Source organism: Trachypithecus francoisi, unplaced genomic scaffold (genome assembly GCF_009764315.1).
Source record: "Trachypithecus francoisi isolate TF-2019V2 unplaced genomic scaffold, Tfra_2.0 Lachesis_group1, whole genome shotgun sequence".
Lineage (NCBI taxonomy): Eukaryota > Metazoa > Chordata > Mammalia > Primates > Cercopithecidae > Trachypithecus > Trachypithecus francoisi.
In genome coordinates this window covers 516182-538749 of record NW_022681454.1, presented here as the reverse complement: position 1 = coordinate 538749, position 22568 = coordinate 516182, and the positions used below count along the sequence as shown (strand labels likewise).

The window sequence follows — 22568 nt, the reverse complement described above, 5'->3', positions numbered from 1 at the left end:
CCTGTAATCCCAGCACTCTGGGAGGCCGAGACGGGCAGATCACGAGGTCAGGAGATCGAGACCATCCTGGCTAATATGGTGAAACTCCGTCTCTACTAAAAAATATAAAAAACTAGCCAGGCGAGGTGGCGGGCGCCTGTAGTCCCAGCTACTCCGGAGGCTGAGGCAGGAGAATGGCGTAAACCCGGGAGGCAGAGCTTGCAGTGAGCTGAGATCCGGCCACTGCACTCCAGCCTGGGTGACAGAGCGAGACTCCGTCTCAAAAAAAAAAAAAAAAAAAAATGGCTGTGATGTCAGCACAATGGGCCTAGGCCACTGCTCTGCCACCATCCTCTGATTTCGAAGGAGACACTCAACTTGGTCGGAGTGTTTTCATCTGTAACGACAGCAAACAGCTCCACACCCCGGAAGTTCAATGCACACCTGCAGGGCGCTGAGAGGCCATAGGGACGGCTATTTAGGATAGGTGGTGCGTGAGGTGTCTTTAGATACTCAGGTGTGAGTCTGTGGAGGTTTTACTTTGATTGTGGTAATTTCTTGTTGTAGGGAGTTTTTAATTTGGTCAAATTTATTAATCAGGTCTTGGCCAACTCTCTCATGATGGCTTCTAGGTCATGCTTAGAAAGAACCTTCCACTCCAGTGTGGCTGTTTTCTTCCAGTACTTCTTTCTTCTAGTATTTTCTTACATTAAGTGCTTTGAGCTGACACAAAAAATAAAACACAAAAACAAACCCACCTGAAATTGCTTTTGACCCTCATACTGGTAGTGGCAGTGCTGGCATTGTTATTCTGAGACTGTTGCGTGTCTACTGTGGGATAAAGCCAATGAGTCATTATGTGATATTCTAAATCTATCATATCTGGAGTTGTTGACAACCAAGATTCTAAACTTAGGGAGAAGAAAGTACAGATGTGAGACCTAAGAAATCAATTTTACGGTTTTGAAGGTGAATCAGTATCAACAAAAGATCATTTTGTCTTAAAACAATCTCTTCTTTCTGTCTAGAAACAATGACCAACCACTCAGAGCTGGCACTGGTAGCTCTGAGACAGTGGTCTTGAAATACCACTTTCCACTAAAAAGAAGCAGGGGCATCCTGGAGAAATCGCTGACTGCAGGTCTCAAGAAGGAAATGCACATGAGTAAACCGTAGTAAACCAAAGAGTTTTGGGGCTGGGGACCTAGAGATTTACAGAGACTTAAGAGACACATAAACAAATCACAATGTATGGTCTTACTTGTAGCCTGATTCAAACAAGCGGAAACACTTAGAGAGAGAGAGAGAGACATATCTTCAAGGGATGAACACTGTTTGGTGATATTAAGGAATTAACACTATCTTAAAAATGTGATAAGGGCATGAAGATTATGGGGGTAAAGAACATGTATCTTTTAGAGGTCGGCTTCCAAATGATAAAGGAGAAGGGAAATGAGTGTGAGCACAGATGAAAGAAGATTGGCTATAACTGGCCAATAACTGGTGAAGCTAGACTAGGGGGTTTATCATACTACTGTGACTACTGGTCTACGTCTAAAATTTTCCATACTATAGGCTTTTAAAGGCTTTGATCTGGATTGATATTGTTGTACAAAATAAGGCAGACAGTCTGCATTACCTTTTTCCAGAAGCTCAGACAGGGGTACCAGCATCATTTATCGAGCACCATGTCTTTTCTGCACTAATCTGAGATGCCACCTTCATCACCAAATCCCCAGATCCACTGAGGTCTATTTCTGGCCTCTTGATTTTGCATATTTGACTGGTTTGTGACCAGTTCTTGCCTGCACAAACTATTTTAATAACTGTAATTCTGGAATACAAACACAGGGTAGGCCTGTGGATTGCACCCCACCAACGATGAGGGGCCATGAAAGAAGTTCCAGCACTTCAGAAAACCCTTCCCACAGCCCAGCAGCATCCTTTCACCGCCGGTCTCTACCTCCACCGGCTCGCCTGCAGAGTCCTCCACATTCAATCCACAAGTCATAAAACACCCACTAGGTGCCAGGCACCACTGCAGGCTTGGGGGACAGAACAACAAATAGGGTCCAACATTCTAGTAGCAAGAGGCCGAAAAAACAACAGACCTGCTCTGCCCTCTGTGGATGTCCACGAACAGGCATGCTCTCCTTCCCAAACCCCTTGACTCTGGAGCAGCCAGACCTGCGCTGCCCACACGGGGAGGTCAGCACTCTGGGGATGGGCAGTGGCGGGCTGAGTGTCTCTGAAGTCACTCACTCCACAATCCAAAACTGCTTATTTTGAAAATAATAAACACCTTAACATTTATTTTTATTAACATAAAACGAAAATTTGCATGCTTTTTTTTTTTTTTTTTTTTTTGAGACGGAGTCTCGCCCTGTCGCCCAGGCTGGAGTGCAGTGGCCGGATCTCAGCTCACTGCAAGCTCCACCTCCCGGGTTCACGCCATTCTCCTGCCTCAGCCTCCGGAGTAGCTGGGACTACAGGCGCCCGCCACCTCGCCCGGCTAGTTTTTTGTATTTTTTTAGTAGAGACGGGGTTTCACCGTGTTAGCCAGGATGGTCTCGATCTCCTGAGCTCGTGATCCGCCCGTCTCGGCCTCCCAAAGTGCTGGGATTACAGGCTTGAGCCACCACGCCCGGCCAACATGCATTTTTAAGATAAAAATCCTTCGGAACTATAGGGAATAGTGTTAAGAGTAGCTCCATGAACTTGCTCATCAATGAAACAAGCATAAATGGTAAAAATTTTAAAAATCACCACTACCACCATTCACAGTCTCTGGAAATTGTCTAGGGGTACACAACAAATGAAGAAATCTTTATTCAAGAAAATCCACTAGGCCTTGGTAAGAAGCATAAGAGTCTGTAACCCTTGAACCGTGTCCCGCTCCATCCCTCCCCCTCCTAGCCCAGTGGGACAGAAACTCTCCTGTGGTGGGTGCAGCCCAGAACACAGAGCTCCCTTTCCCCCAGCTCCGGATGGAGGGCTGGTTATACGATCTCCCTCTCATCTCCCCCAGTTCCCGACAGAGGATTATGCGATCTCCTTCCCATCTCCCCCTGCTCTTCTTTCCCTCGTCAAATAGAGAATATCAATAAAGAGATAGAAATTATTATTATTATTTTTAGACTGAGTCTCACTCTATTGCCAGGCTGGAGTGAGGTGGCACAATCTCGGCTCACTGCAACCTCTGCCTCCTGGGTTCAAGTGATTCTCCTGCCTTAGTGTCCTGAGTAGCTGGGATTACAGGCACCCACCACCACATCTGGCTAATTTTTGCACTTTTAGTAGAGACAGGTTTCATCATGTCAGTCAGGCAGTCTCGAACTTCTGACCTCGTGATCCACCCGCCTTGGCCTCCCAAAGTGCTGAGATTTCAAGAGTGAGCCACCGCACCCGGCCAGAAATTATTCTTTTTTTTTTTTTTTTTGAGGCGGAGTCTCGCTCTGTCGCCCGGACTGGAGTGCAGTGGCCGGATCACAGCTCACTGCAAGCTCCGCCTCCCGGGTTTACGCCATTCTCCTGCCTCAGCCTCCCGAGTAGCTGGGACTACAGGCGCCCGCCACCTCGCCTGGCTAGTTTTTGTATTTTTAGTAGAGACGGGGTTTCACCGTGTTAGCCAGGATGGTCTCGATCTCCTGACCTCGTGATTCGCCCGTCTCGGCCTCCCAAAGTGCTGGGATTACAGGCTTGAGCCACCGCGCCCGGCCCAGAAATTATTCTTTAAAAAGCATCAAATGAAACACTGGAGTTAAAAAAATATGATAACTGTTGGGAGGCTGAGGCGGGCAGATCACAAGGTCAGGAGTTTGAGATCAGCCTGGCCAATACTGTGAAACCCTGTCGGCCGGGCGCGGTGGCTCAAGCCTGTAATCCCAGCACTTTGGGAGGCCGAGACGGGCGGATCACGAGGTCAGGAGATCGAGACCATCCTGGCTAACACGGTGAAACCCCGTCTCTACTAAAAATACAAAAAATTAGCCGGGCGAGGTGGCGGGCGCCTGTAGTCCCAGCTACTCGGGAGGCTGAGGCAGGAGAATGGCGTGAACCTGGGAGGCGGAGGTTGCAGTGAGCTGATACCCGGCCACTGCACTCCAGCCTGGGCGACAGAGCAAGACTCCGTCTCAAAAAAAAAAAAAAAAAAAAAAAAAAAAGAAACCCTGTCTCTACTAAAAATATAAAAATTAACCAGGCATGGTGGTGGACGCCTGTAATTCCAGCTACCTGGGAGGCTGAGGCAGAAGAATAGCTCGAACCCAGGAGGCGGAGGTTGCAGTGAGCTGAGATCGTGTCACTGCACTCCAGCCTGGGTGACAGAGCAAGACTCCATCTCAAAAAAGATAACTGAAACAGAAAATTCACTAAAGAGGTTTAACAATAGACCTGAGGGCAGGCGCGGTGGCTCACGCCTGTAATCCCAGCACTTTGGGAGGCCGAGGCAGGCGGATCACAAGGAGATCGAGACCACCGTCTCTACTAAAAATACAAAAAATTAGCTGGGCGCGGTGGCGGGCACCTGTAGTCCCAGTTACTCAGGAGGCTGAGGCAGGAGAATGGCGTGATCCTGGGAGGCGGAGCTTGCAGTGAGCCGAGATCGCGCCACTGCACTCCAGCCAGGGGACAGAGCGAGACTCCGTCTCAAAAAAAAAAAAAACAAAAAAAAACTTGAACTGGCAGAAGAAAGAACCAGCAATTTAAAGATAGATCAATAGAGATTATGCAATTTAAAGAATAGAGAGAATATTTTCCAAATTTGATGAAACACATCAACCTGCACATGCAAGAAGCTCAATGAACTCCAAGTTGAGTAAAATAAAATACGGATACATTATAGCAAAAATGCTAAAAGAAAAAAAATGGGAAACCCAATCAGATTTAAGAGTTGACTTTTCATCAGAAACCATTGAGGCCAGAAGGCAGTGTGACAGCATATTCAAAATGCTGAGAGAAAAAAATAGCCAACCCAGTCTTACAGTCAGCAAAACTCTCTTTCCAAAAAGCAGACAAAATAGGCATCCCAAATTTTTTCTAAAACAAAAAATTCTTTGCTAGCAAATCTGCTAGCAAGAAATACTAAAAGAAATTCTTCAGGCTGAAAGCCAGTGACTCCAGATCAAATTTCAGATACATAAAAAAGCAAAGAGCATCAGTAAAGGTAATTACATAATTATGAAAGATAGTATAAAAGCATTTTCTTCTTTCCTCTCCTGATTTAAAAGCAATTATATAAAACCATACCTATATAATTATGCCATCAGTTTATAACATACAGAAAAGCGACATATTTGATAACAACAGCACAGAGGTGGCAGGTGGGGACACGCTATACTGGAGTAAGAAAATAACAACATAGGAAAATACACATCCACACAAAAAGCTATACACACATGATCACAGCATCATTATTCATCATGGGCAGAAAGTGGGAACAACCCAAAGGTCCACCAGCTCCCGAAGGTCAATGGACGTGTTAAATCCATGCAACGGGAGACTATCGAGTAACAAAAGAAATGAAGTCTTTTGCTTTTTTTTTAAGACGGGAAGTTTCACTCCTGTCGCCCAGGCGGGAGTGCAATGGCACGATCTCGGCTCATGGCACCCTCCGCCTCCTGGGCTCAAGTGATTCTCCTGCTTCAGCCTCCCGAGTAGCTGGGATGACAGGCATGCACCACCACACTCAGCTAATTTCGTATTTTTAGTAGACACAGGGTTTCTCCATGTTGGTCAGGCTGGTCTCCAACTCCCGACCTCAGGTGACCCGCCTGCCTCGGCCTCCCAACGTGCTGGGATTACAGGAGAGAGCCACCACGCCCAGCCTAGAAATGAAGTCTTGATACATGCTGTAACTATGAACCTGGAAAAACACTATCCTACGTGAAAGAGGCCACGCACATGAGACCACATGGTTCCATTTACACAAAACATGCAGAAGAGGCAAATCTACAAAGATGATGATTACCTAGGGTTGGGGGAGGGAGAGAAAACTAGGCTGGGGAAGAGGAAGGCGGCTGCAGAACAGTATGGGGTTTCTTTCTGAGGTAAGAAAAATGATGTAAAATTGACTGTGATGATGGTGGCCCAACGCTGTGAGTACACCAGAGTACAGTCCTGGCTCATGAAACAGGCATGATGAGAATAAAGAAAACACAACATAACCAACTCTCAAGACTGAAGCTGGGGGCCGGGCGCGGTGGCTCAAGCCTGTAATCCCAGCACTTTGGGAGGCCGAGACGGGCGGATCACGAGGTCAGGAGATCGAGACCATCCTGGCTAACACTGTGAAACCCCGTCTCTACTAAAAAATACAAAAAACTAGCCGGGCGAGGTGGCGGGCGCCTGTAGTCCCAGCTACTTGGGAGGCTGAGGCAGGAGAATGGTGTAAACTCGGGAGGCGGAGCTTGCAGTGAGCTGAGATCCGGCCACTGCACTCCAGCCCGAGGGACAGAGCGAGACTCCGTCTCAAAAAAAAAAAAGACTGAAGCTGGTGATGAGTTTTGCATGTGCAGGCAGCCTACACGCATGCAGCTGCCCCCACCATTCCCAGCTCTGCCAGGTCAGACATTCAAGATGAAGAAGCTTCATAAATAGATAGAAGAGGTCAGGTAAAGATGCTTCCCCAACTAACTCTCACTTCAGCGAAAGGGCTGTTCATTCAGCAGGTATTTGCTGGCAACTGTCATGTGCCAGGCAATGTTTCAGGCTCATGGTGGGCAAAACAGACATGGTCCTGTCCTCATCTGGCTTCAAGTGTAATGTGGAGGCAGATGTTATATGAGTCCCATAAATAAACAAAACCCATCAATAAGTCTGCATTGAGGGCCGGGCGCGGTGGCTCAAGCCTGTAATCCCAGCACTTTGGGAGGCCGAGACGGGCGGATCACGAGGTCAGGAGATCGAGACCATCCTGGCTAATACGGTGAAACACCGTCTCTACTAAAAATACAAAAAACTAGCCGGGCGAGGTGGCGGGCGCCTGTAGTCCCAGCTACTTGGGAGGCTGAGGCAGGAGAATGGCGGAAACCCAGGAGGCGGAGCTTGCAGTGAGCTGAGATCTGGCCACTGCACTCCAGTCCGGGCGACAGAGCGAGACTCCGCCTCAAAAAAAAAAAAAAAAAAAAAAAAAAAGTCTGCATTGAATGCCAAGAATGATGAATGGGGACAGCTAGAGAGATCGAGCTGACCGGTGCGGGGCCTATCCATGGCATTTACAACCACAGAGGCAGATGAGACCATATCTCCAGGGCGAATGCAGAACGAAACAAGAAGGCAGTCCGGTAGAAAAGACCAGGGAAAGGAAACTAGGCTAGCAAAGGAGAGAAAAAGAGGAAAACCAGAAAGCTGTGAGGTCCCAGAAGCTACGGGACCAGCAGCGCTAAGGGTGCTGAAGGGTCAGTGACAGCAGCGCCCGAAAGGGTCTGCTGTGCTTGACAGCACTGCAGAAATAACCGCTGAGCTCACCGTGAGTGAGTTCGTGAAGCGTGGCAGTAGAAGCCAGGCGCAAGTGGAAGGGAGGCCGCCGACAGGACAGCAAGGCCGACGGCCGCGAGGGCAGAGTGGGTAGGCTGGCAGCTGCGTCAGGGCACAGGTCAAAGTGGGGTGTGTGTGTGTTTGGGGCGTGTCTGAATATTGACAGATGGGGCCTCTGTCTGTCCTGCTCTGGCTGGGTCCCATGACTCTTGCTGACACTGCTGTTCGATAGATGGTTTTCAATAACGCAAACTTTTTAAATAGTCGAGGTAGTCACGTTTCCTTCAGTTCACACGTGCTGTCCAGATGTCTGAGCTACTGGCAGTTTTTCTCAACAGTTCCAGATATTTAGGCAGCAACACTCATACAACAAAATTCTGACGAAGAATATTTGTATGTTAAGGATTAGGGGAACGAATGTAACTTCAGATCCCGAAAGCCTTTTGCCCCATTACTTTTCATTCTCACATTGCTCGGGGACTTCAACCTTATGGAGATTTTAAAAAATAGGTTTTCAAAATTAAAACCAGACTATAGAAAACAAATATAATACAGTTTCCAAATGTTAACATTCCTAAATTCTTACCCGGTTTCCTTTCAAACGCAGAACTGATTAAGATCAGAGGTGTATTCACTTCCTCCACGGAGGAGGCCCCATGACTTCCTGTTTCAGACATGCCATGGTCACCACAGAGAACCAGCAAATTGGGTAAAGGCGTCTCTCTCTCCTATGAGGCAAGGGAAAAATATTTCAACTGCGTTCAGACTGAAGAGAGCACATCATCTCAAGAAGACAAGTTTCGGTTTTAGCTTTACAGAATTGTAGCTCTTTCTCAATGAATTAGATTTTTTTTCCCCTATGAGCTCATAGCCAGATCACAGGGTCACAGTCAAATAACGTCATAAATGAAGTCCACAGCGTTGTACGCAGCTCATGGAGCACAGCAGGTTGCATTTCTGCCCTCTGATGGCAGAGGATTTGTATCTGGTTTCTGTCTTTGCCACTGCCGAGCTGTGAGACTCTGGACACATTCTACCCCGTGCCTTCGTCGCCTCATCTGTCAAATGGAATCTCTTCCACAGGACTCCAGTGAGAACACAACACACAGCACAAGGCAAGAGCTCTGAGCCACGTGGGGGCACCCATCAGGCTTCTCTGCCCCTGGGGCTGCAGCCACACAGCTTTTGCTGCTCCGGGACAAGCCAGGCAGGCTGTGTCTGACCCTTGCTGCTGCTCCTCCACCTGGAACACTCGTGCACAGACCACACCATCTGCCCCTCCCTCCCTTCAAGTCTCTGCTCACCCTGCACACATCTTCAGAGAAGGCTTCTCTCAACATGCTGTTGAAAGCCCCTCCTTCTGCCCTCTGAGTTTCTGCAGCACCCATCACTTCCTCACATACTTATTTACTCATGTTTCTTGTTAGTCTCTCCTGGCTAGAACATGAGCTTCACGAGGGATTATCGACTGTTTCACTGATGCACCAAATGCATGGACAGAAAGAGTGACACAGAACAGAGTGACACAGAACAGAAAGAGTGATACAGGTCTTCAGGAGGTATTAGTTGAATGAATGCACACATGGGTAGGAGTGAGAGCTGCCGTTCTGCAGGGCTGCTGGAAGACAGAGTCAGTGCAGTGGACGCTGAGACAGTGCTGCCGTGGCATGCGGCCCCTGGCTGGCAGACTGATGGTGGACATTCACACAGGCACCCCGAATTCACTCAGGCAGTTGTATTTATTCTAGGGAATAACCACGTGAGACCACATCACCACACAGTGCACGACGGACGGCAAGCCTCACCTTCGACTGCAGCGAGGTGTGGATCTTCATCAGCACGCTGTCCATCTCGCTCAGCTTGTGCCCAATCAGGGGGCTGCTGGGCCCTGAAATGTGGCCAATGTGGTCCAGCCCCAGGTAGTGGAGGATCAACATGTCCCAATCTCCTCTTTTTAATACTTTATCCAAATGCCTCGTGACATTATTATCCACCTTTGAAGGGGAAACACATGTATAAACAGCTCACCTGATTTCCCTGGATCTTCACTCCCCAGGGAAAAGGCAACAGTCATCTTAAAACCTAGGGGTTTATTCAGGTTAACAGGATTTGGGTGAGTTGAAAGACAACAAAATCTATGTCATTAAAAATAAATAAATAGGCAGGACACAGCAGCTCACACCTGTCATCTCAACACTTGAGGAGGCTGAAGGGGGAAGACTGCTTGAGGCCATGAGTTCAGGACCAGCCTGGGCAACATAGCAAGACCCCATGTCTATAATAAATAAATGAACATTAGCATTAGATTAAACTTTGGCTAATACTGTTTTTACGTTTCTAGGCTATGGATCGAAGATATTATACAGATAATTTAAATGAGCAAGGGTTGTTCTGACAAAAATATTTTTCTGCGGGATCACTGCTGAGCTTGATGGGCATAACTAAAGGTGAGCAAATGGGCAAGTTAAATAGATCCCAAGTTGTCACGAGGTAACTAAGGGCAACGGGCAGTTAATTAAAGACAGGACAGTACCCAGAGTTGAAGTAACCAGCAGGACAGTGAAGCTGAGGGCACCTGCATGTGTCCTACAAGAAGGCTGTTCTTGGAGGGAAAAAGACACAGCACTCAGTGATCACATTTACTTCTGAAATAAACACATCACGGAGGAGAGATGAGCAGCTGATCAGCCCTAGACAGAGCTGTCAGCCTGGTGAGCCCTGACCCCTCAGCTAGCTCATCTCCTTCCCACTAAAAAAATCTCCCATGAAGAGAAGTGTTTCTCAATGATGCCATATACAGTCAGGAAAACTCAGTCATTACTGAAAAGTAACTGTTGAAAAGCGCCCCACTGTGGAACAGGATAGGACTGCAGATGTTCCACAAGGCCCAGCCATCTAGGAGGTGAAGGTGGCTAGACCCCAGGCCAGGAAGGTGTGCTGGTGTGCTCCTGCCTCAGCCCCAGGGCCTGCTTTCTAACGGGCGGGTCTAATCTTTGTTGGAAAAACTCCAGGAAAATCCCCTCAAGGCCGGGCCCCACTCAGTCCACCACCTGCCCTCAGGGCACGATGAGGCTCTGCTTACAGCAGAACCAACAGGGTGTGGAGTCCTATAGCTCTGCCATACGCAGAGGCTACCAGCCTGTTCTGCCCACCTGGGGAGTCCCCACTCACCCATCACAACTCGGCTCAGACGGCCCCTGGCTGTGTCACCCTTCCTGATCCTCTCTGCCCCTCAGTGACACTCAGCTGTTCTAGGGTCTGGGTTCCATAAAACTCTGCTCACACCTGCTTCAGGTTTGTATTTCTGGGTTGTCAACTGAATACGTAAGTGAATATTTTTTACAACTGTCCATAGTACTCCCCATAAATTAATAAAACCAAATACAAAATAGTATCATCTCTCACTAAGCAATGGTGATGCCAGGCTCTATCTAGTACGATATTCTAGTACGATTTATTTTCTTATTTTAAAAACTGACCTCTGTGTAATCTGACACGAAAAACGAGGTTGTTCCATCATATTCCGCAAAATGCTTTGGGAATAATTTCACCCAGGTTTCATCTCCATAAAAGATGATTCTTTTTCCAGCTGTTTTTGCTTGTCTTATCACACTGTCCTCCAGCAGTGCAGGAGAATTGAGGTTCCTGACGACATCGACAAAGCCAGGGAGGCTCCCCGTCATTAATGCCTTCAGTAAGAAAACGCAAGAATTAGACCACTGAATCCAAAACCAGAGCACAAAAAGGGCACTGAAGATTTTTTTTTTTTGAGACAGGGTCTCCCTCTGCTGCTCAGGATGGAGTTGCAGTCACACACTCATGGATCACTGCAGCTTTGAACTCCTGGGCTCAAGCGGTCCTCCCACCTTGGCCTCCCAAGTAGCAGGGACTACAGGTGTGCGGCACCACACTTGGCTTTTTTTTTTTGGGTAGATACAGGGTCTCGCTATGTTGCCCAGGCTGGTCTGAAGATCATTTTATGGATAAAATACGTGAGCATCAAGCTAGGGTATCCCTAGTACTGGTGGCTGGGTCAATGTTAGGACAGTAATTAGGGTAAAGAAGGGAAAGTGGCACATAGATTCTGGTAAAAAACTGTAAACTCGGCTGGGCGCAGTGGCTCAAGCCTGTAATCCCAGCACTTTGGGAGGCCGAGACGGGCGGATCACGAGGTCAGGAGATCGAGACCATCCTGGCTAACACGGTGAAACCCCGTCTCTACTAAAAAAATACAGAAAACTAGCCGGGAGAGGTGGCGGGTGCCTATGGTCCCAGCTACTCGGGAGGCTGAGGCAGGAGAATGGCATGAACCTGGGAGACAGAGCTTGCAGTGAGCTGAGATCCGGCCACTGCACACCAGCCTGGGTGACAGAGTGAGACTCCGTCTCAAAAAAAAAAAAAAAAACCTGTAAACTCAATAATAATAAAGATAACCATATTAAAGGACATTCATGGCTCATAATAATCTTTCCAGCTTAAGAGGTTAAAGGAGGTGGCTAGGGATAGCAAGACAACAGCAGCAGCCAGAGAAGCAGCTATGGGTTCGTGACATAGCTGAAGCAAATGGCAAAGTGAGGTATACATTAAAAACATTAACCTGTGTATTCAAAGCCTCTGCCAGGTTCCCAATTAAGATTCAAATCTCCATGTGACAAGCAAAGTCCATACGACTCCTAACAATCCAGCAATTCCAACGTCTACCTTTGAGTGGAAAACCAGGATGAAACCAGTCCTAAAGCGTGAACTTTCAACAATTTGCAAAGTGAACTGGGCCAGGGAGGCCAGTGGGATAGTCTCTTCTGCTCCCGCCCTCAATGTTGCATCATATTTTCTGGGAGGGGTGGGGGGGTGACATGTCCTTATACCCTTCTGATAATAGAATTGAGTCAAGAATTTCCCTGATTTTAGCATAGAACCTAAGAGGCCATCGTAATGGGTAACAGATCTCTGTGATTTAGAGTTATACAGCCACCCCAGCCAGCACTGGCATCCTGCAACCTGTGCAATGAAAATAAACAGGAACCTGGATAACACCAGCAGGTGAAATAATTTTACCAAGACATCTTTAACGGTAAATAAATGCAAGTATGAATTATCCAGACTTCTGGAATGCCACGGGGAGCTCAGCAAAATCTCTCCCCCAGGAGCAATAATAAAACTGGATGAAACTGTCAAAAGCAACCATTTTAGTACTTTGGAAATTCACCAAAATTATAGAACAGATTGAGAAGAGCTTATTTAAGAAAAAAACGGAATCTCAGTAAGAACAGCAAGTGCCATGGTGTTTCCACACAGGGCGGCTCCCACCTCCCTCCTTTCCAGCTGCATGCTGCAGCAGCCACCGAGGAGCCTCACGCCCAGGGAGGTTAGGAAAACACATCAGGGTGCTGAAGCACAACCTCTGACCAACCACTGGCTGACCACTAAGCGATGTGGAGCCCGGGCTTCGCTCCTGAGGCTTCCGGAGCCTCAGGAAGACAGGCTTAAAAATAAAAACAAGAACTTAAATACCAAAAGAACCAAAAGACCTAAGTGAAGACATCAGGTGCCGAATGCTGCCGGGGAGATAGACTGCAGAAGTCGTTTAGGAAGTCACTATACAAACAACCAAAATAACCCTAACAGCCACCAACATTCCTAGGGTGGGGTTAGAATTGAGCTGAGGTGGGGTGTGCCTGGATATACACATTTGTTAAATTCTGTACGTCCAAAAATGTAATTGTATAAAAATTACATTTCAATAAAGTTATTTTTTAAAATGTGAGCCTCTCTCACCCCAAAATCCCACTCTTTAGAAGACAGCCAATTACTCTTTGTGAGTATCCTTTTAGACTCTTTTCTGTGTGTGTGTGTGTGCTTCGTGCATGTATAAAACCACAAATACACAAAGGTACATATTTTTTACCAAAATGGTAGCAAACTATACAAATTAGTCTCAAACTTCTTCAATTAATAACATATCATGAACCTCTTTACCTAGGGAACATTTTTTTTTTTCTTTGAGACGGAGTCTTGCTCTGTCACCCAGGCTGGAGTGCTGTGGCCGGATCTCAGCTCAGTGCAAGCTCCGCCTCCCGGGTTTACGCCATTCTCCTGCCTCAGCCTCCCGAGTAGCTGGGACTACAGGTGCCCGCCACCTCGCCCGGCTAGTTTTCTGTATTTTTTTAGTAGAGACGGGGTTTCACCGTGTTAGCCAGGATGGTCTCGATCTCCTGAGCTCGTGATCCGCCCGTCTCGGCCTCCCAAAGTGCTGGGATTACAGGCTTGAGCCACCGCGCCCGGCCTACCTAGGGAAAATCTAAAGTGGTCTCTACCCTCTTTAAAAATATCAGTGGGAACCCAAGCTAGTGTGAGAACAAGGGGGGTGCCTTATAAAAGTCACAAAAGAAGGGATGAAAACAGAAAACTTTTATATTGTCAAGATGTAAACAAAGTCAACTAACATGATAAACTGAAACAATTATTGACGGTGGACATGACATACAAGATGTAACATCCATGATGTATAAAGAGGTTTGGATCAAGGAGCGACAGTCCTGTGGAAACTGGGCGGAGTACATAACAGAATCCACCAAGCAAGAAAGCGGAATGGCCAATAAACATATGCAAAGATTCTGGACTAGTAATCAGAGCAGAGTAAATAGAACAACCCATAAGCCAGTTTTTTTTTAATCATATTGTGAAAATTTAAAGATGGATGATCTCTACCCCGCACAAGAAATGAGGTGAACAGGTGCTCTTGAAATACCGTGGGTGTGAATACAGGTTGACTGAGCCAGTATCTCCAGGGCCACCACCGTCGTCCAGGCCGCTGTGGGCTCCAATCTGAACTATTATAAATGCCCTAGCACCTTTTCTTGCCCAAATCCCATCTGGACACAAATCAGACCCTGCTACACTACTCTTTAAAACCCTTCTGTAGTTTTCCCTCTGCTGGGTTTGAACACCGAACACCATCGCCCAGAGCCTCGAGGCTCTGTGCAGCCTCACTCCCATTTACCTCTTCATCCTCATAGAGGCCCCCTTTCGTGTTCCCTTGTCCTTCATCCACAGGCCACACGCAGCTCACACAGAAAAGAGTCTAAAAGGATACTCACCAAGAGTAACTGGCTGCCTTTTAAAGAGTGGGATTTTGGGGTGAGAGAGGCTCACATTTTTAAAAATAACTTCATTGAAATGTAATTTTTATACAATTACATTTTTGCACGTACAGAATTTAACAAATGTGTATATCCAGGCACACCCCACCTCAGAGGGGATCTGGCATCCCCTCATCCCAGAAAGTGTGCAGGCAGCGAGTGGGCTGCACTCACAGTCCTAGGAAATCTAAAGGAAAGCTCAGGTCTGTCAATCAATGCCGGCTATTATGACTAGAAAGTGCTTGAAGAATGAGAAGGCATTCAAAAATGAGTTACAGGACTTCAAAACAAAGCTGCTGCAGGGTCTTAGCAAGTGAAAGCTCACTGGACACGTCAGGGTTGGCGGCTGGTTGCAAATGTATCAACACCAGGAGATGCTCTGTCTGAGCCCTTTCTCGGACTGGAGGCAGGGCAGGGGACACTTTCCTCAACCAACACTGCCCAACCTACCAAAGTCCAGAGCTGTACAATCCTAACTCCAGTATGGGCTTTCTGTTCTAGCTCCTCCCTGATGGGGAAATAAGGAGCAAGAATCTTCAAAGGACTGAAAACGAAACAAAACACTAGCTCTGGGGTGAGGCTCCCCAGCAAAGGTGAAATAAAACCAATAAGCTGGAGACAGAGGCGCCACGAACCACAGTGCCAACGTGCTGGTCTGAATAGAACCTGGAGCCTGCACAATCACTTACACATTTCTCAAATCTGCCTGTTAAATCTTAAAAAAAAAAAAAAAAAAAAAAAAAAAAGGGAGAAAAGGGTTCCTTCCACACTTCTGAGAGAGCAGATAAAGAAACTGGTGTTCCTGAAGATCAGGCACCTGGATGTCTCTTTCAGATTCCCACCGCTAGTTTCAGCAGAACAGCAGAAACGGAGTGCTGTGATCAAAGGTGCCTGCCCCCTCCTTCATTCTCCCTCACCTCCCGCTCCATTCCTTCCAGAGCAGTTGTCACTGTCTGAAACGATCTTCACTGATTCATATTTTACTGATTTTCTATTCCTCCAATTAGAAAGTAGGCTCCATGAGGACAATGCTGTCTTGTTTTTCACTGCATCCCTCCTGTCTAGAACAGCGTGTCACATAGTACATGCTCAATAAATATTGCTGAATGAAGGTCCCATCACATTGAAATGTGGCAGAGAGTAAAACATTCAAGGAAAGAGTCAGTGAGCGATATGGCACTGTGCTTCCTCCAGTCTCAGACTGCTTTCATCCAGCGAACATTCGCTGAGCATCGACAACCGGGGCTGCCCCCAAGCCTTCAATCAGCAAGCAGCCCCTTCTCACCAAGTAACAAGGTGTCACACCATCAACCACACAGCGAAGGCTCCGTCAGAGACTTTATGCCACACTCACACGCGATACACTCACAAACACAATTCAACCCCTCTGCTCCTTTCTGTCCCCACCTTTATTCATCCTTCCAGTCTCAGTTTAAATGCAATTTCCTCAGCCAGGATTTCTCACACACTAATCATCACATCCTGTTCTTTCCCATCATGCACTAACCACACTTGACAACTGCATGTTTTCTTTTTTTTTTTTTTTTTGAGATGGAGTCTCGCTCTATCGCCCAGGCAGTGGCCGGATCTCGGCTCACTGCAAGCTCCGCCTCCTGGGTTCACGCCATTCTCCTGCCTCAGCCTCCTGAGTAGCTGGGACTACAGGCGCCCGCCACCTCGCCCGGCTAGTTTTTTTGTATTTTTAGTAGAGACGGGGTTTCACTGTGTTAGCCAAGATGGTCTCGATCTGACCTCGTGATCCACCCGCCTCGGCCTCCCAAAGTGCTGGGATGACAGGCGTGAGCCACCGCGCCCGGCCCAGCTGCATGTTTTCATATGCTCCTTTGTTGAGTGACTGTGTATCTAAAGGCTAAAAGCTACATGAAGGCAGAGATACTATTTTTTCCCCGATTGTATACCCATTAAAATATCACCACATAGTAGTTGCTCAAAAGTTTTTGAGTCAATCAATAAAGGCTTACTTTTTTTTCTTTACCCATGGTTCTCTTGAGAAACGCACTATGTATTTCAAAGCTGCTGTCAGTAGGCTGGACACCTGAAGGACATGGTGGAAACAGTGGTAATTGTCGAGGCAGATCATACCAACTGGATCATTATGTATACTGGTGGATACTTTTGGAGAAGTCACATTTAACTTATCTGGGTTTGCTTTTCTATCTATAAGATCTAGAGACTGAACTAGATCAGCTCTAAAGGCTCCTTCTAAGATTGCAAATGACCCAGTGGCAATCAAAGAAGAAAGCGGGTTACCAAGAATGGTATATCTTGGGGTAGGTTAACCTGGGTGATCTTGCTGTAAATCTTTTATACTTCCCACGAAGCATGAGCTTTGGCTACTTCACAAGAGGCACAAATCATGGGTCTCAGTTCTGTCCTGTGTGAGGCTCCTTCAGCATTCTATTGCCCCAGCCAACTGACAGCACAAAATTTCCACCTTCTTAAAATTGCAACTCCAAGCGAAAGACTACAGCGGCCCCCTCTAAATCTTCAAAAGAGCCAAACCATGATTCATAAAACATTAAGGCCAGCTTACCTTGATTCGAGGCATAGTAACTGTAGGTGGCTTTGCTTCAGCCACAAAACTGTGAGATGCTCCTTTTTCCACAAGATAAGTTGTGTAGGGCATAAATTTCACACCCTTTGATCCAAACACAAAATCATCTCTCAAGGCATCTATCAGAACAATAACAACTTTACTGAAGAGGGGTGATGGCAGCGTGGTCCAGTTAGAACTGGCTCCTAAGTGTTTGAAAGAAAAAAAGGAAATTGAACTTTAAACTTTCCTAAGCATTCAAGCACCTCCACAATCTAGCTTCTATCTACTTCTCCAGCACATATCCTGCCATATCTATATAACCCAACCCAAAAGGAGGCGACTTGTACTTGGTAGGTGGTGCTGCGGGGAAAGGACGGGGGTTAACAGGAGTAATCTCAGGGACCCACAGTAGTAAGCAGTTAATTATCCTTAGTATGGTGAGGAGTACCAGGGCAGGGGAATCCCTACGTAAGCGTCCTGGGATGGGACATTTAGGGAGCTTGACCTAAAACGCAGTGCTACAAGAATGGGATGGCTGGGTGTTTATATACGCGTTTCATGGTCAGCGGCTGGTGTGCGCAGTGGTCCAGAACCAGGGCGCCTTTACTTGCTGTATGTGGCTGGGTAGATGAAGACTAGGAAGGGGCCTAAAGGCAGGGAAAACATCTTGGATGAATGTAAGAGACCCAAACGCGAAGGGATCAGCTGGGGTCTTATCTGTAGTGTACTAGGGGGCAAAAAGGGCGCCTGGAACAGGGAGTGACCCAAAGGCTGCTCAGGAGAGGGGCGGGGGCTCTGGAAGAGGAGAGCTGGAGAGGCCGGATCCCAGGTATGGACACAGCTTACTTTGTGGTGATCAGGAAGGAAGGTCGAAGTAGGGCCAGGAGAGGTGGTTGCCACAAAGTTGTAAGAATACAGAAAAGAGACGCTGGAGCGGTAAAAAAAAAAAAAAAAAAATTCTGGGGTGGGGACCATAATGGAAGAGACCACCGGGGAGCGCCGAGAAGAAATCCGAGCAGTTAAGCTCAGAAAAAGGGTCTTCTAGGGGATGTAGGGTCACGGGAGCGGAGATGCCGGGGAGGGGTCCGTACCAGCCGAGGGTTCGGGCGCTGGGGGCTCTGCTCCGTGTTCCGCCCTGGCAGAGGAACGAACGGGAGCCGGGAAGAATCCCCGAAGGAAGACCGCGATCCCTAGGACCTCGATCGCTACGCAACAGGTAGCGAAAGTCCCGGAGCCCAGCCGCATCGTGGACACGCCAGGCGGGATGCGGAACCGACCCCACCTGGAGCTTCGCCCTGCTGCACCCGCGCTTCCGGCTCCAGGTAGCAGCCTCCAACCAAGAACGCCAGGCCTTACCGTCGTAGCCACAGTGACGTCACGTCCGCCGGCGGGCCACAGTAGCGCGTCACTTCCGTCGGCGTGCCAAAGTGGCGTCACGCCGGAAATACTCCCAGCGGGCAGTGCTCCAGGCTCTCTGGGGCGGCCTTCCCGGCGAGTCGGCGGTGGGCGCAGCCCACGGCGAGGTACAAGATTTAAAAAATTTTTAATTTGGAAGGCCGGGCGCAGTGGCTGACGCCTGTAATCCCAGCACTTTGGGAGGCCGATGCGGGCGGATTCACGAGGTCAAGAGATGGAGACCATCCTGGCTAACGCGGTGAAACCCCGTCTCTACTTAAACTACAAAAAATTAGCCAGGCGTGGTGGTGGCTGACGCCTGTAGTCCCAGCTACTTAGGAGGCTGAGGCGGGAGAATGGTGTGAACCCGGGAGGTGGAGCTTGCAGTGAGCCGAGATCAGGCTACTGCACTCCTGCTTGGGCGACAGAGCGAGACTCCGTCTCACAAAAAAAAAAAGTTTATTCGAAAATTTTATTTTTTAATGGACAGATTGTAACGGCACATATTTAGGGGCACAATTTGATGTTCAGATAAATATATGTTGTCTAATTATCGAATGAGGGTAGCTTGCCCTAATACCTCACTGTTGCAGTCACCTACTATGTGTGAGAACACCAGAGTTCCTCCTCCTCACCGTTATTTCCTGCCTACCGACCTCCCTTCCTCCCTCCCTCCCTCCTCGATCTCTAGTGACCACTGTTCTATTCCTTGTTTCTATATCAACTTAAAAACAAAATTCAGGCCGGGCGCGGTGGCTCACGCCTGTAATCCCAGTACTTTGGGATGCCGAGGCGGGCAGATCACGAGGTCAGGAGATCGAGACCAGCCTGGCCAACACGGTGAAACACCGTCTCTACTAAAAATACAAAAAATTAGCCGGTCGTGGTGGCGGGCGCCTGTCGTCTGAGCTAATCAGGAGGCCGAGGCAGGAGAGTTGCTTGAACCCGGGAGGTGGAGGTTGCAGTGAGCTGAGATCGCGCCACTGCACTCCAGCCTGGCAGCAGAGCTAGACGCCGTCTCAAAAAAAAAAAAATTCAACCCAGTACCTCAGACAACTGGTAAATCTCTTAATGATTAGCTTTGTTTTAAAGATTCCACGTGAGTGAGATCATGAGGTATTTGTCTTTCTGTGTCTGTCTGATTTTGCTTACATGATATCCTCAGGTTTATCCTGTGGATAAATGATAGGGTTGTGGCAAATGATAGGGCTTCATTATTTTATTAGAGCTGACTAGTACCCCAGTGTGTATATAAACGCATTTTCTTTGTTGTGAAATGAAAATCTTGGGGCCTCAAAATTACTAACCTAGGGGAAAAGTCAAGCCCGAACTGCTCAGGACAAACCTGCCTCCCATTCTATTCAAAGTCAACCCTCTGCTCACTGAGATAAATGCATATTCTGATAGCCTCCTTTCCAGAGGCTTATCAGAAACTCAGAGAATGCAACCATTTGTCTCTCACCTACCTGTGACCTGGAAGCCCCCTCCCTCCCTGCTCCAAGTTGCCCCTGTCTTTCTGGACAGAACCAATGTCCTTCTTTTTTCTTCTTCTTTTGAGATGGAGTCTCACTCTGTCGCACAGGCTGGAGTGCAGTGGTGCGATCTCAGATCACTGCAACCTCTACCTCCCGGGTTCAAGCAATTCTCCTGTCTCAGCCTCCTGAGTAGCTGGGATTACAGGTGTGTGCCGCCCCGCACGGCTAATTTTTGTATTTTTAGTAGAGATGGGGTTTCACCATATTGGTCAGGCTGGTCTTGAACTGCTGACCTCGTGATCCGCCCGCCTTGGCCTCCCAAAAAGCTGGGATTACAGGCATGAGCCATCGCGCTCCACCGCGCCTGGTCTTTTCTTTTTTTTTTTTTTTTTTTTTTTTTTTTTTTTGAGACGGAGTCTTGCTCTGCCACCCAGGCTGGAGTGCAGTGGCCGGATCTCAGCTCACTGCAAGCTCCGCCTCCTGGGTTTACGCCATTCTCCTGCCTCAGCCTCCCGAGTAGCTGGGACTACAGGCGCCCGCCTCGTCGCCCGGCTAGTTTTTTGTATTTTTAGTAGAGATGGGGTTTCACCATATTGGTCAGGCTGGTCTTGAACTGCTGACCTCGTGATCCGCCCGTCTCGGCCTCCCAAAGTGCTGGGATTACAGGCTTGAGCCACCGCGCCCGGCCTTTTTTTTTTTTTTTTGAGACGGAGTCTCACTCTTACTTAGGCTGGAGTGCAGTGGTGCCATCTCAGCGCACTGCAAGCTCCGCCTCCCAGGTTCAAGCCATTCTCCTGCCTCAGCCTCCGGAGTACCTGAGACTACAGGCGCCCGCCACCATGCCTGTCTTTTTTTTTTTTAGTAGAGACGGATTTCACCTTGTTAGCCAGGATGGTCTCGATCTCCTGGCCTCGTGATCCGCCCGCCTGGGTCTCCCACAGTGTTGGAATTACAGGCGTGAGCTACCGCGCCCGGCCTGGTCTGTTCTTACACATATGACTGATAGCTCCTGACTCCCTAAACTGTATAAAATCAAGCTGTGCCCCGACCACCTTGGGCGCAGGATGTCAGGATCTCCAGAGGCAGTGTCACGGGCGTGCATCCTTAACTTTGGCAAATAAGCCTCCCAAAATGATTAAGACTTGTCATTTTTCTCAATTGACATCTGATAAGCACTGAGATCCCGAGTGAAGGTAACCCGGCCTGCAGCAGCTCGCCTATTGATCCTTGATACTGACTTGGCACCTTATTGCCCGAACTGGTAGGATGATTGCTGAAATCTGGGACCTTGTTTCTCCAGGGATCCCTGATCTTCCAACGTTTTTTGGTTGGGGGTCTGAGGTTTATTTGCTGTTGAAAAACTCCTTTTTTGGGAGTCTCCACTCACTTCCATCAAAGAAGGCAAGCCTGCCTGCTTCTGCTTGGATTCAGAGCGGTCTTCAGCTTGGGCCCCATCACTAGGTGAGAAAACTGATTTGGGATTTTGTCTTGCAAATTTGTTGTAAATGACTAAAGATAACATTAACAACCAGCTGGTGTTTATTTCTGCTTACACTTAGAGCATTCAGAAGTCATGTATTTTGTGTGATCATTGTTAGTTTTGCTTACCTGTTCTGTTGTTTGTTTCTGTCTTGTTGGGGTGTTTTTGTGTGTTTTGGTCCTTTCCCTTATTGGATTTGACCAACTCCAAACCCTCTAGCTCATGAATGTAGAATCTTCCCTTCTGAAGAAATAAGAGCACCTGCCTCCCCTCAGCCTTTCGGAGCATCCTCAGACAACTGAGAATCACCTGAGGGTGTCTGGGAGGAATGCTCCCTAAGACCTGCAGTGGCTCTAAATAGGTTTCCCCCTCAGAAGGACATACTTAGGGTCTAATCTCAGCTGGCAGGTGCATATAAGGAGCCGACCCCTCCTGCACTTTGAGGCTCTGACACTGTGCCAGGTGGCCGCCACAGGGGTGGACCAAACCAGTTTGGGGGGTAACAACAGTGAAAAGCTAGGTCTGCAAGCAGCGTATTTTGGGTCCGACACACACCCTGACTTGGTGAAATCCGAAGGGGAACTGTAAATTATGGGAACAATGCCTCTGAAGCAGCTAAATACCCAACCCCCTACCCCCGAACACAAAAAAGGTGGTATGGTTGGGGGAGGAAAATGGCCAGCAAAAGGAAAAAGAAGAGAAAAGATTTTTTATTTTCACTACTAAAGGGATTTTATTTACGTAACACCACCTTTTTGCCAGCCAGAGCAAACTGAAAGAGCAATGGTTGTATTTCTGAAATAGCAGCATTTTGTCCAGCCGAAATACGGTAATGAGATTTAAAAAGATTTTTTTAAAGGAGCTCAATGGTTAAAAGTCAGCTTAATTTGGCCATGCGCAGTGGCTCACACCTGTAATCCCAGCATTTTGGGAGGCCGAGGTGGGCAGATCATGAGGCCAAGAGATTGAGACCATCCTGGCCAACATGGTGAAACCCCCGTCTCTATTACAAATACAAAAAATTAGCAGGGTGTGGTGGTGCGCACCTGTAATCCCAGCTACTTGGG

The 22568-nt window shown here is 47.9% G+C and overlaps 2 protein-coding genes across 15 annotated transcripts in view; one reads left to right on the top strand and one right to left on the bottom strand.

Annotated features, from left to right (window-relative positions):
• The window catches only part of PIGG (phosphatidylinositol glycan anchor biosynthesis class G), a 76938-nt gene extending 58406 nt beyond the window's left edge, over window positions 1-18532 (bottom strand). For 10 of the 14 annotated variants that reach the window (XR_004437746.1, XR_004437743.1, XR_004437744.1 and 7 more), the window contains exons 1-5: window positions 18243-18526; window positions 17149-17354; window positions 10935-11144; window positions 9261-9449; window positions 8042-8183 (exon numbers count right to left, since the gene is read on the bottom strand). Coding sequence is in view for 7 of the 14 variants with exons in the window: in XM_033213359.1 (XP_033069250.1) it covers window positions 8042-8183; window positions 9261-9449; window positions 10935-11144; window positions 17149-17354; window positions 18243-18396 (901 nt within the window). In the remaining 7 variants the exon portion in view is untranslated. Of the gene's footprint in view, window positions 1-8041; window positions 8184-9260; window positions 9450-10934; window positions 11145-17148; window positions 17355-17997 lie in introns of all 14 variants that reach the window. The other 4 variants (XM_033213360.1, XM_033213365.1, XM_033213364.1 and 1 more) reach the window with 3 other exon arrangements.
• A 47-nt stretch (window positions 18533-18579) lies between these two features.
• ZNF721 (zinc finger protein 721) overlaps window positions 18580-22568 on the top strand; it is a 57606-nt gene continuing 53617 nt past the window's right edge. The window contains 1 exon segment of the mRNA XM_033213349.1: window positions 18580-18674. The gene's annotated coding sequence lies outside the window, so the exon portion shown is untranslated.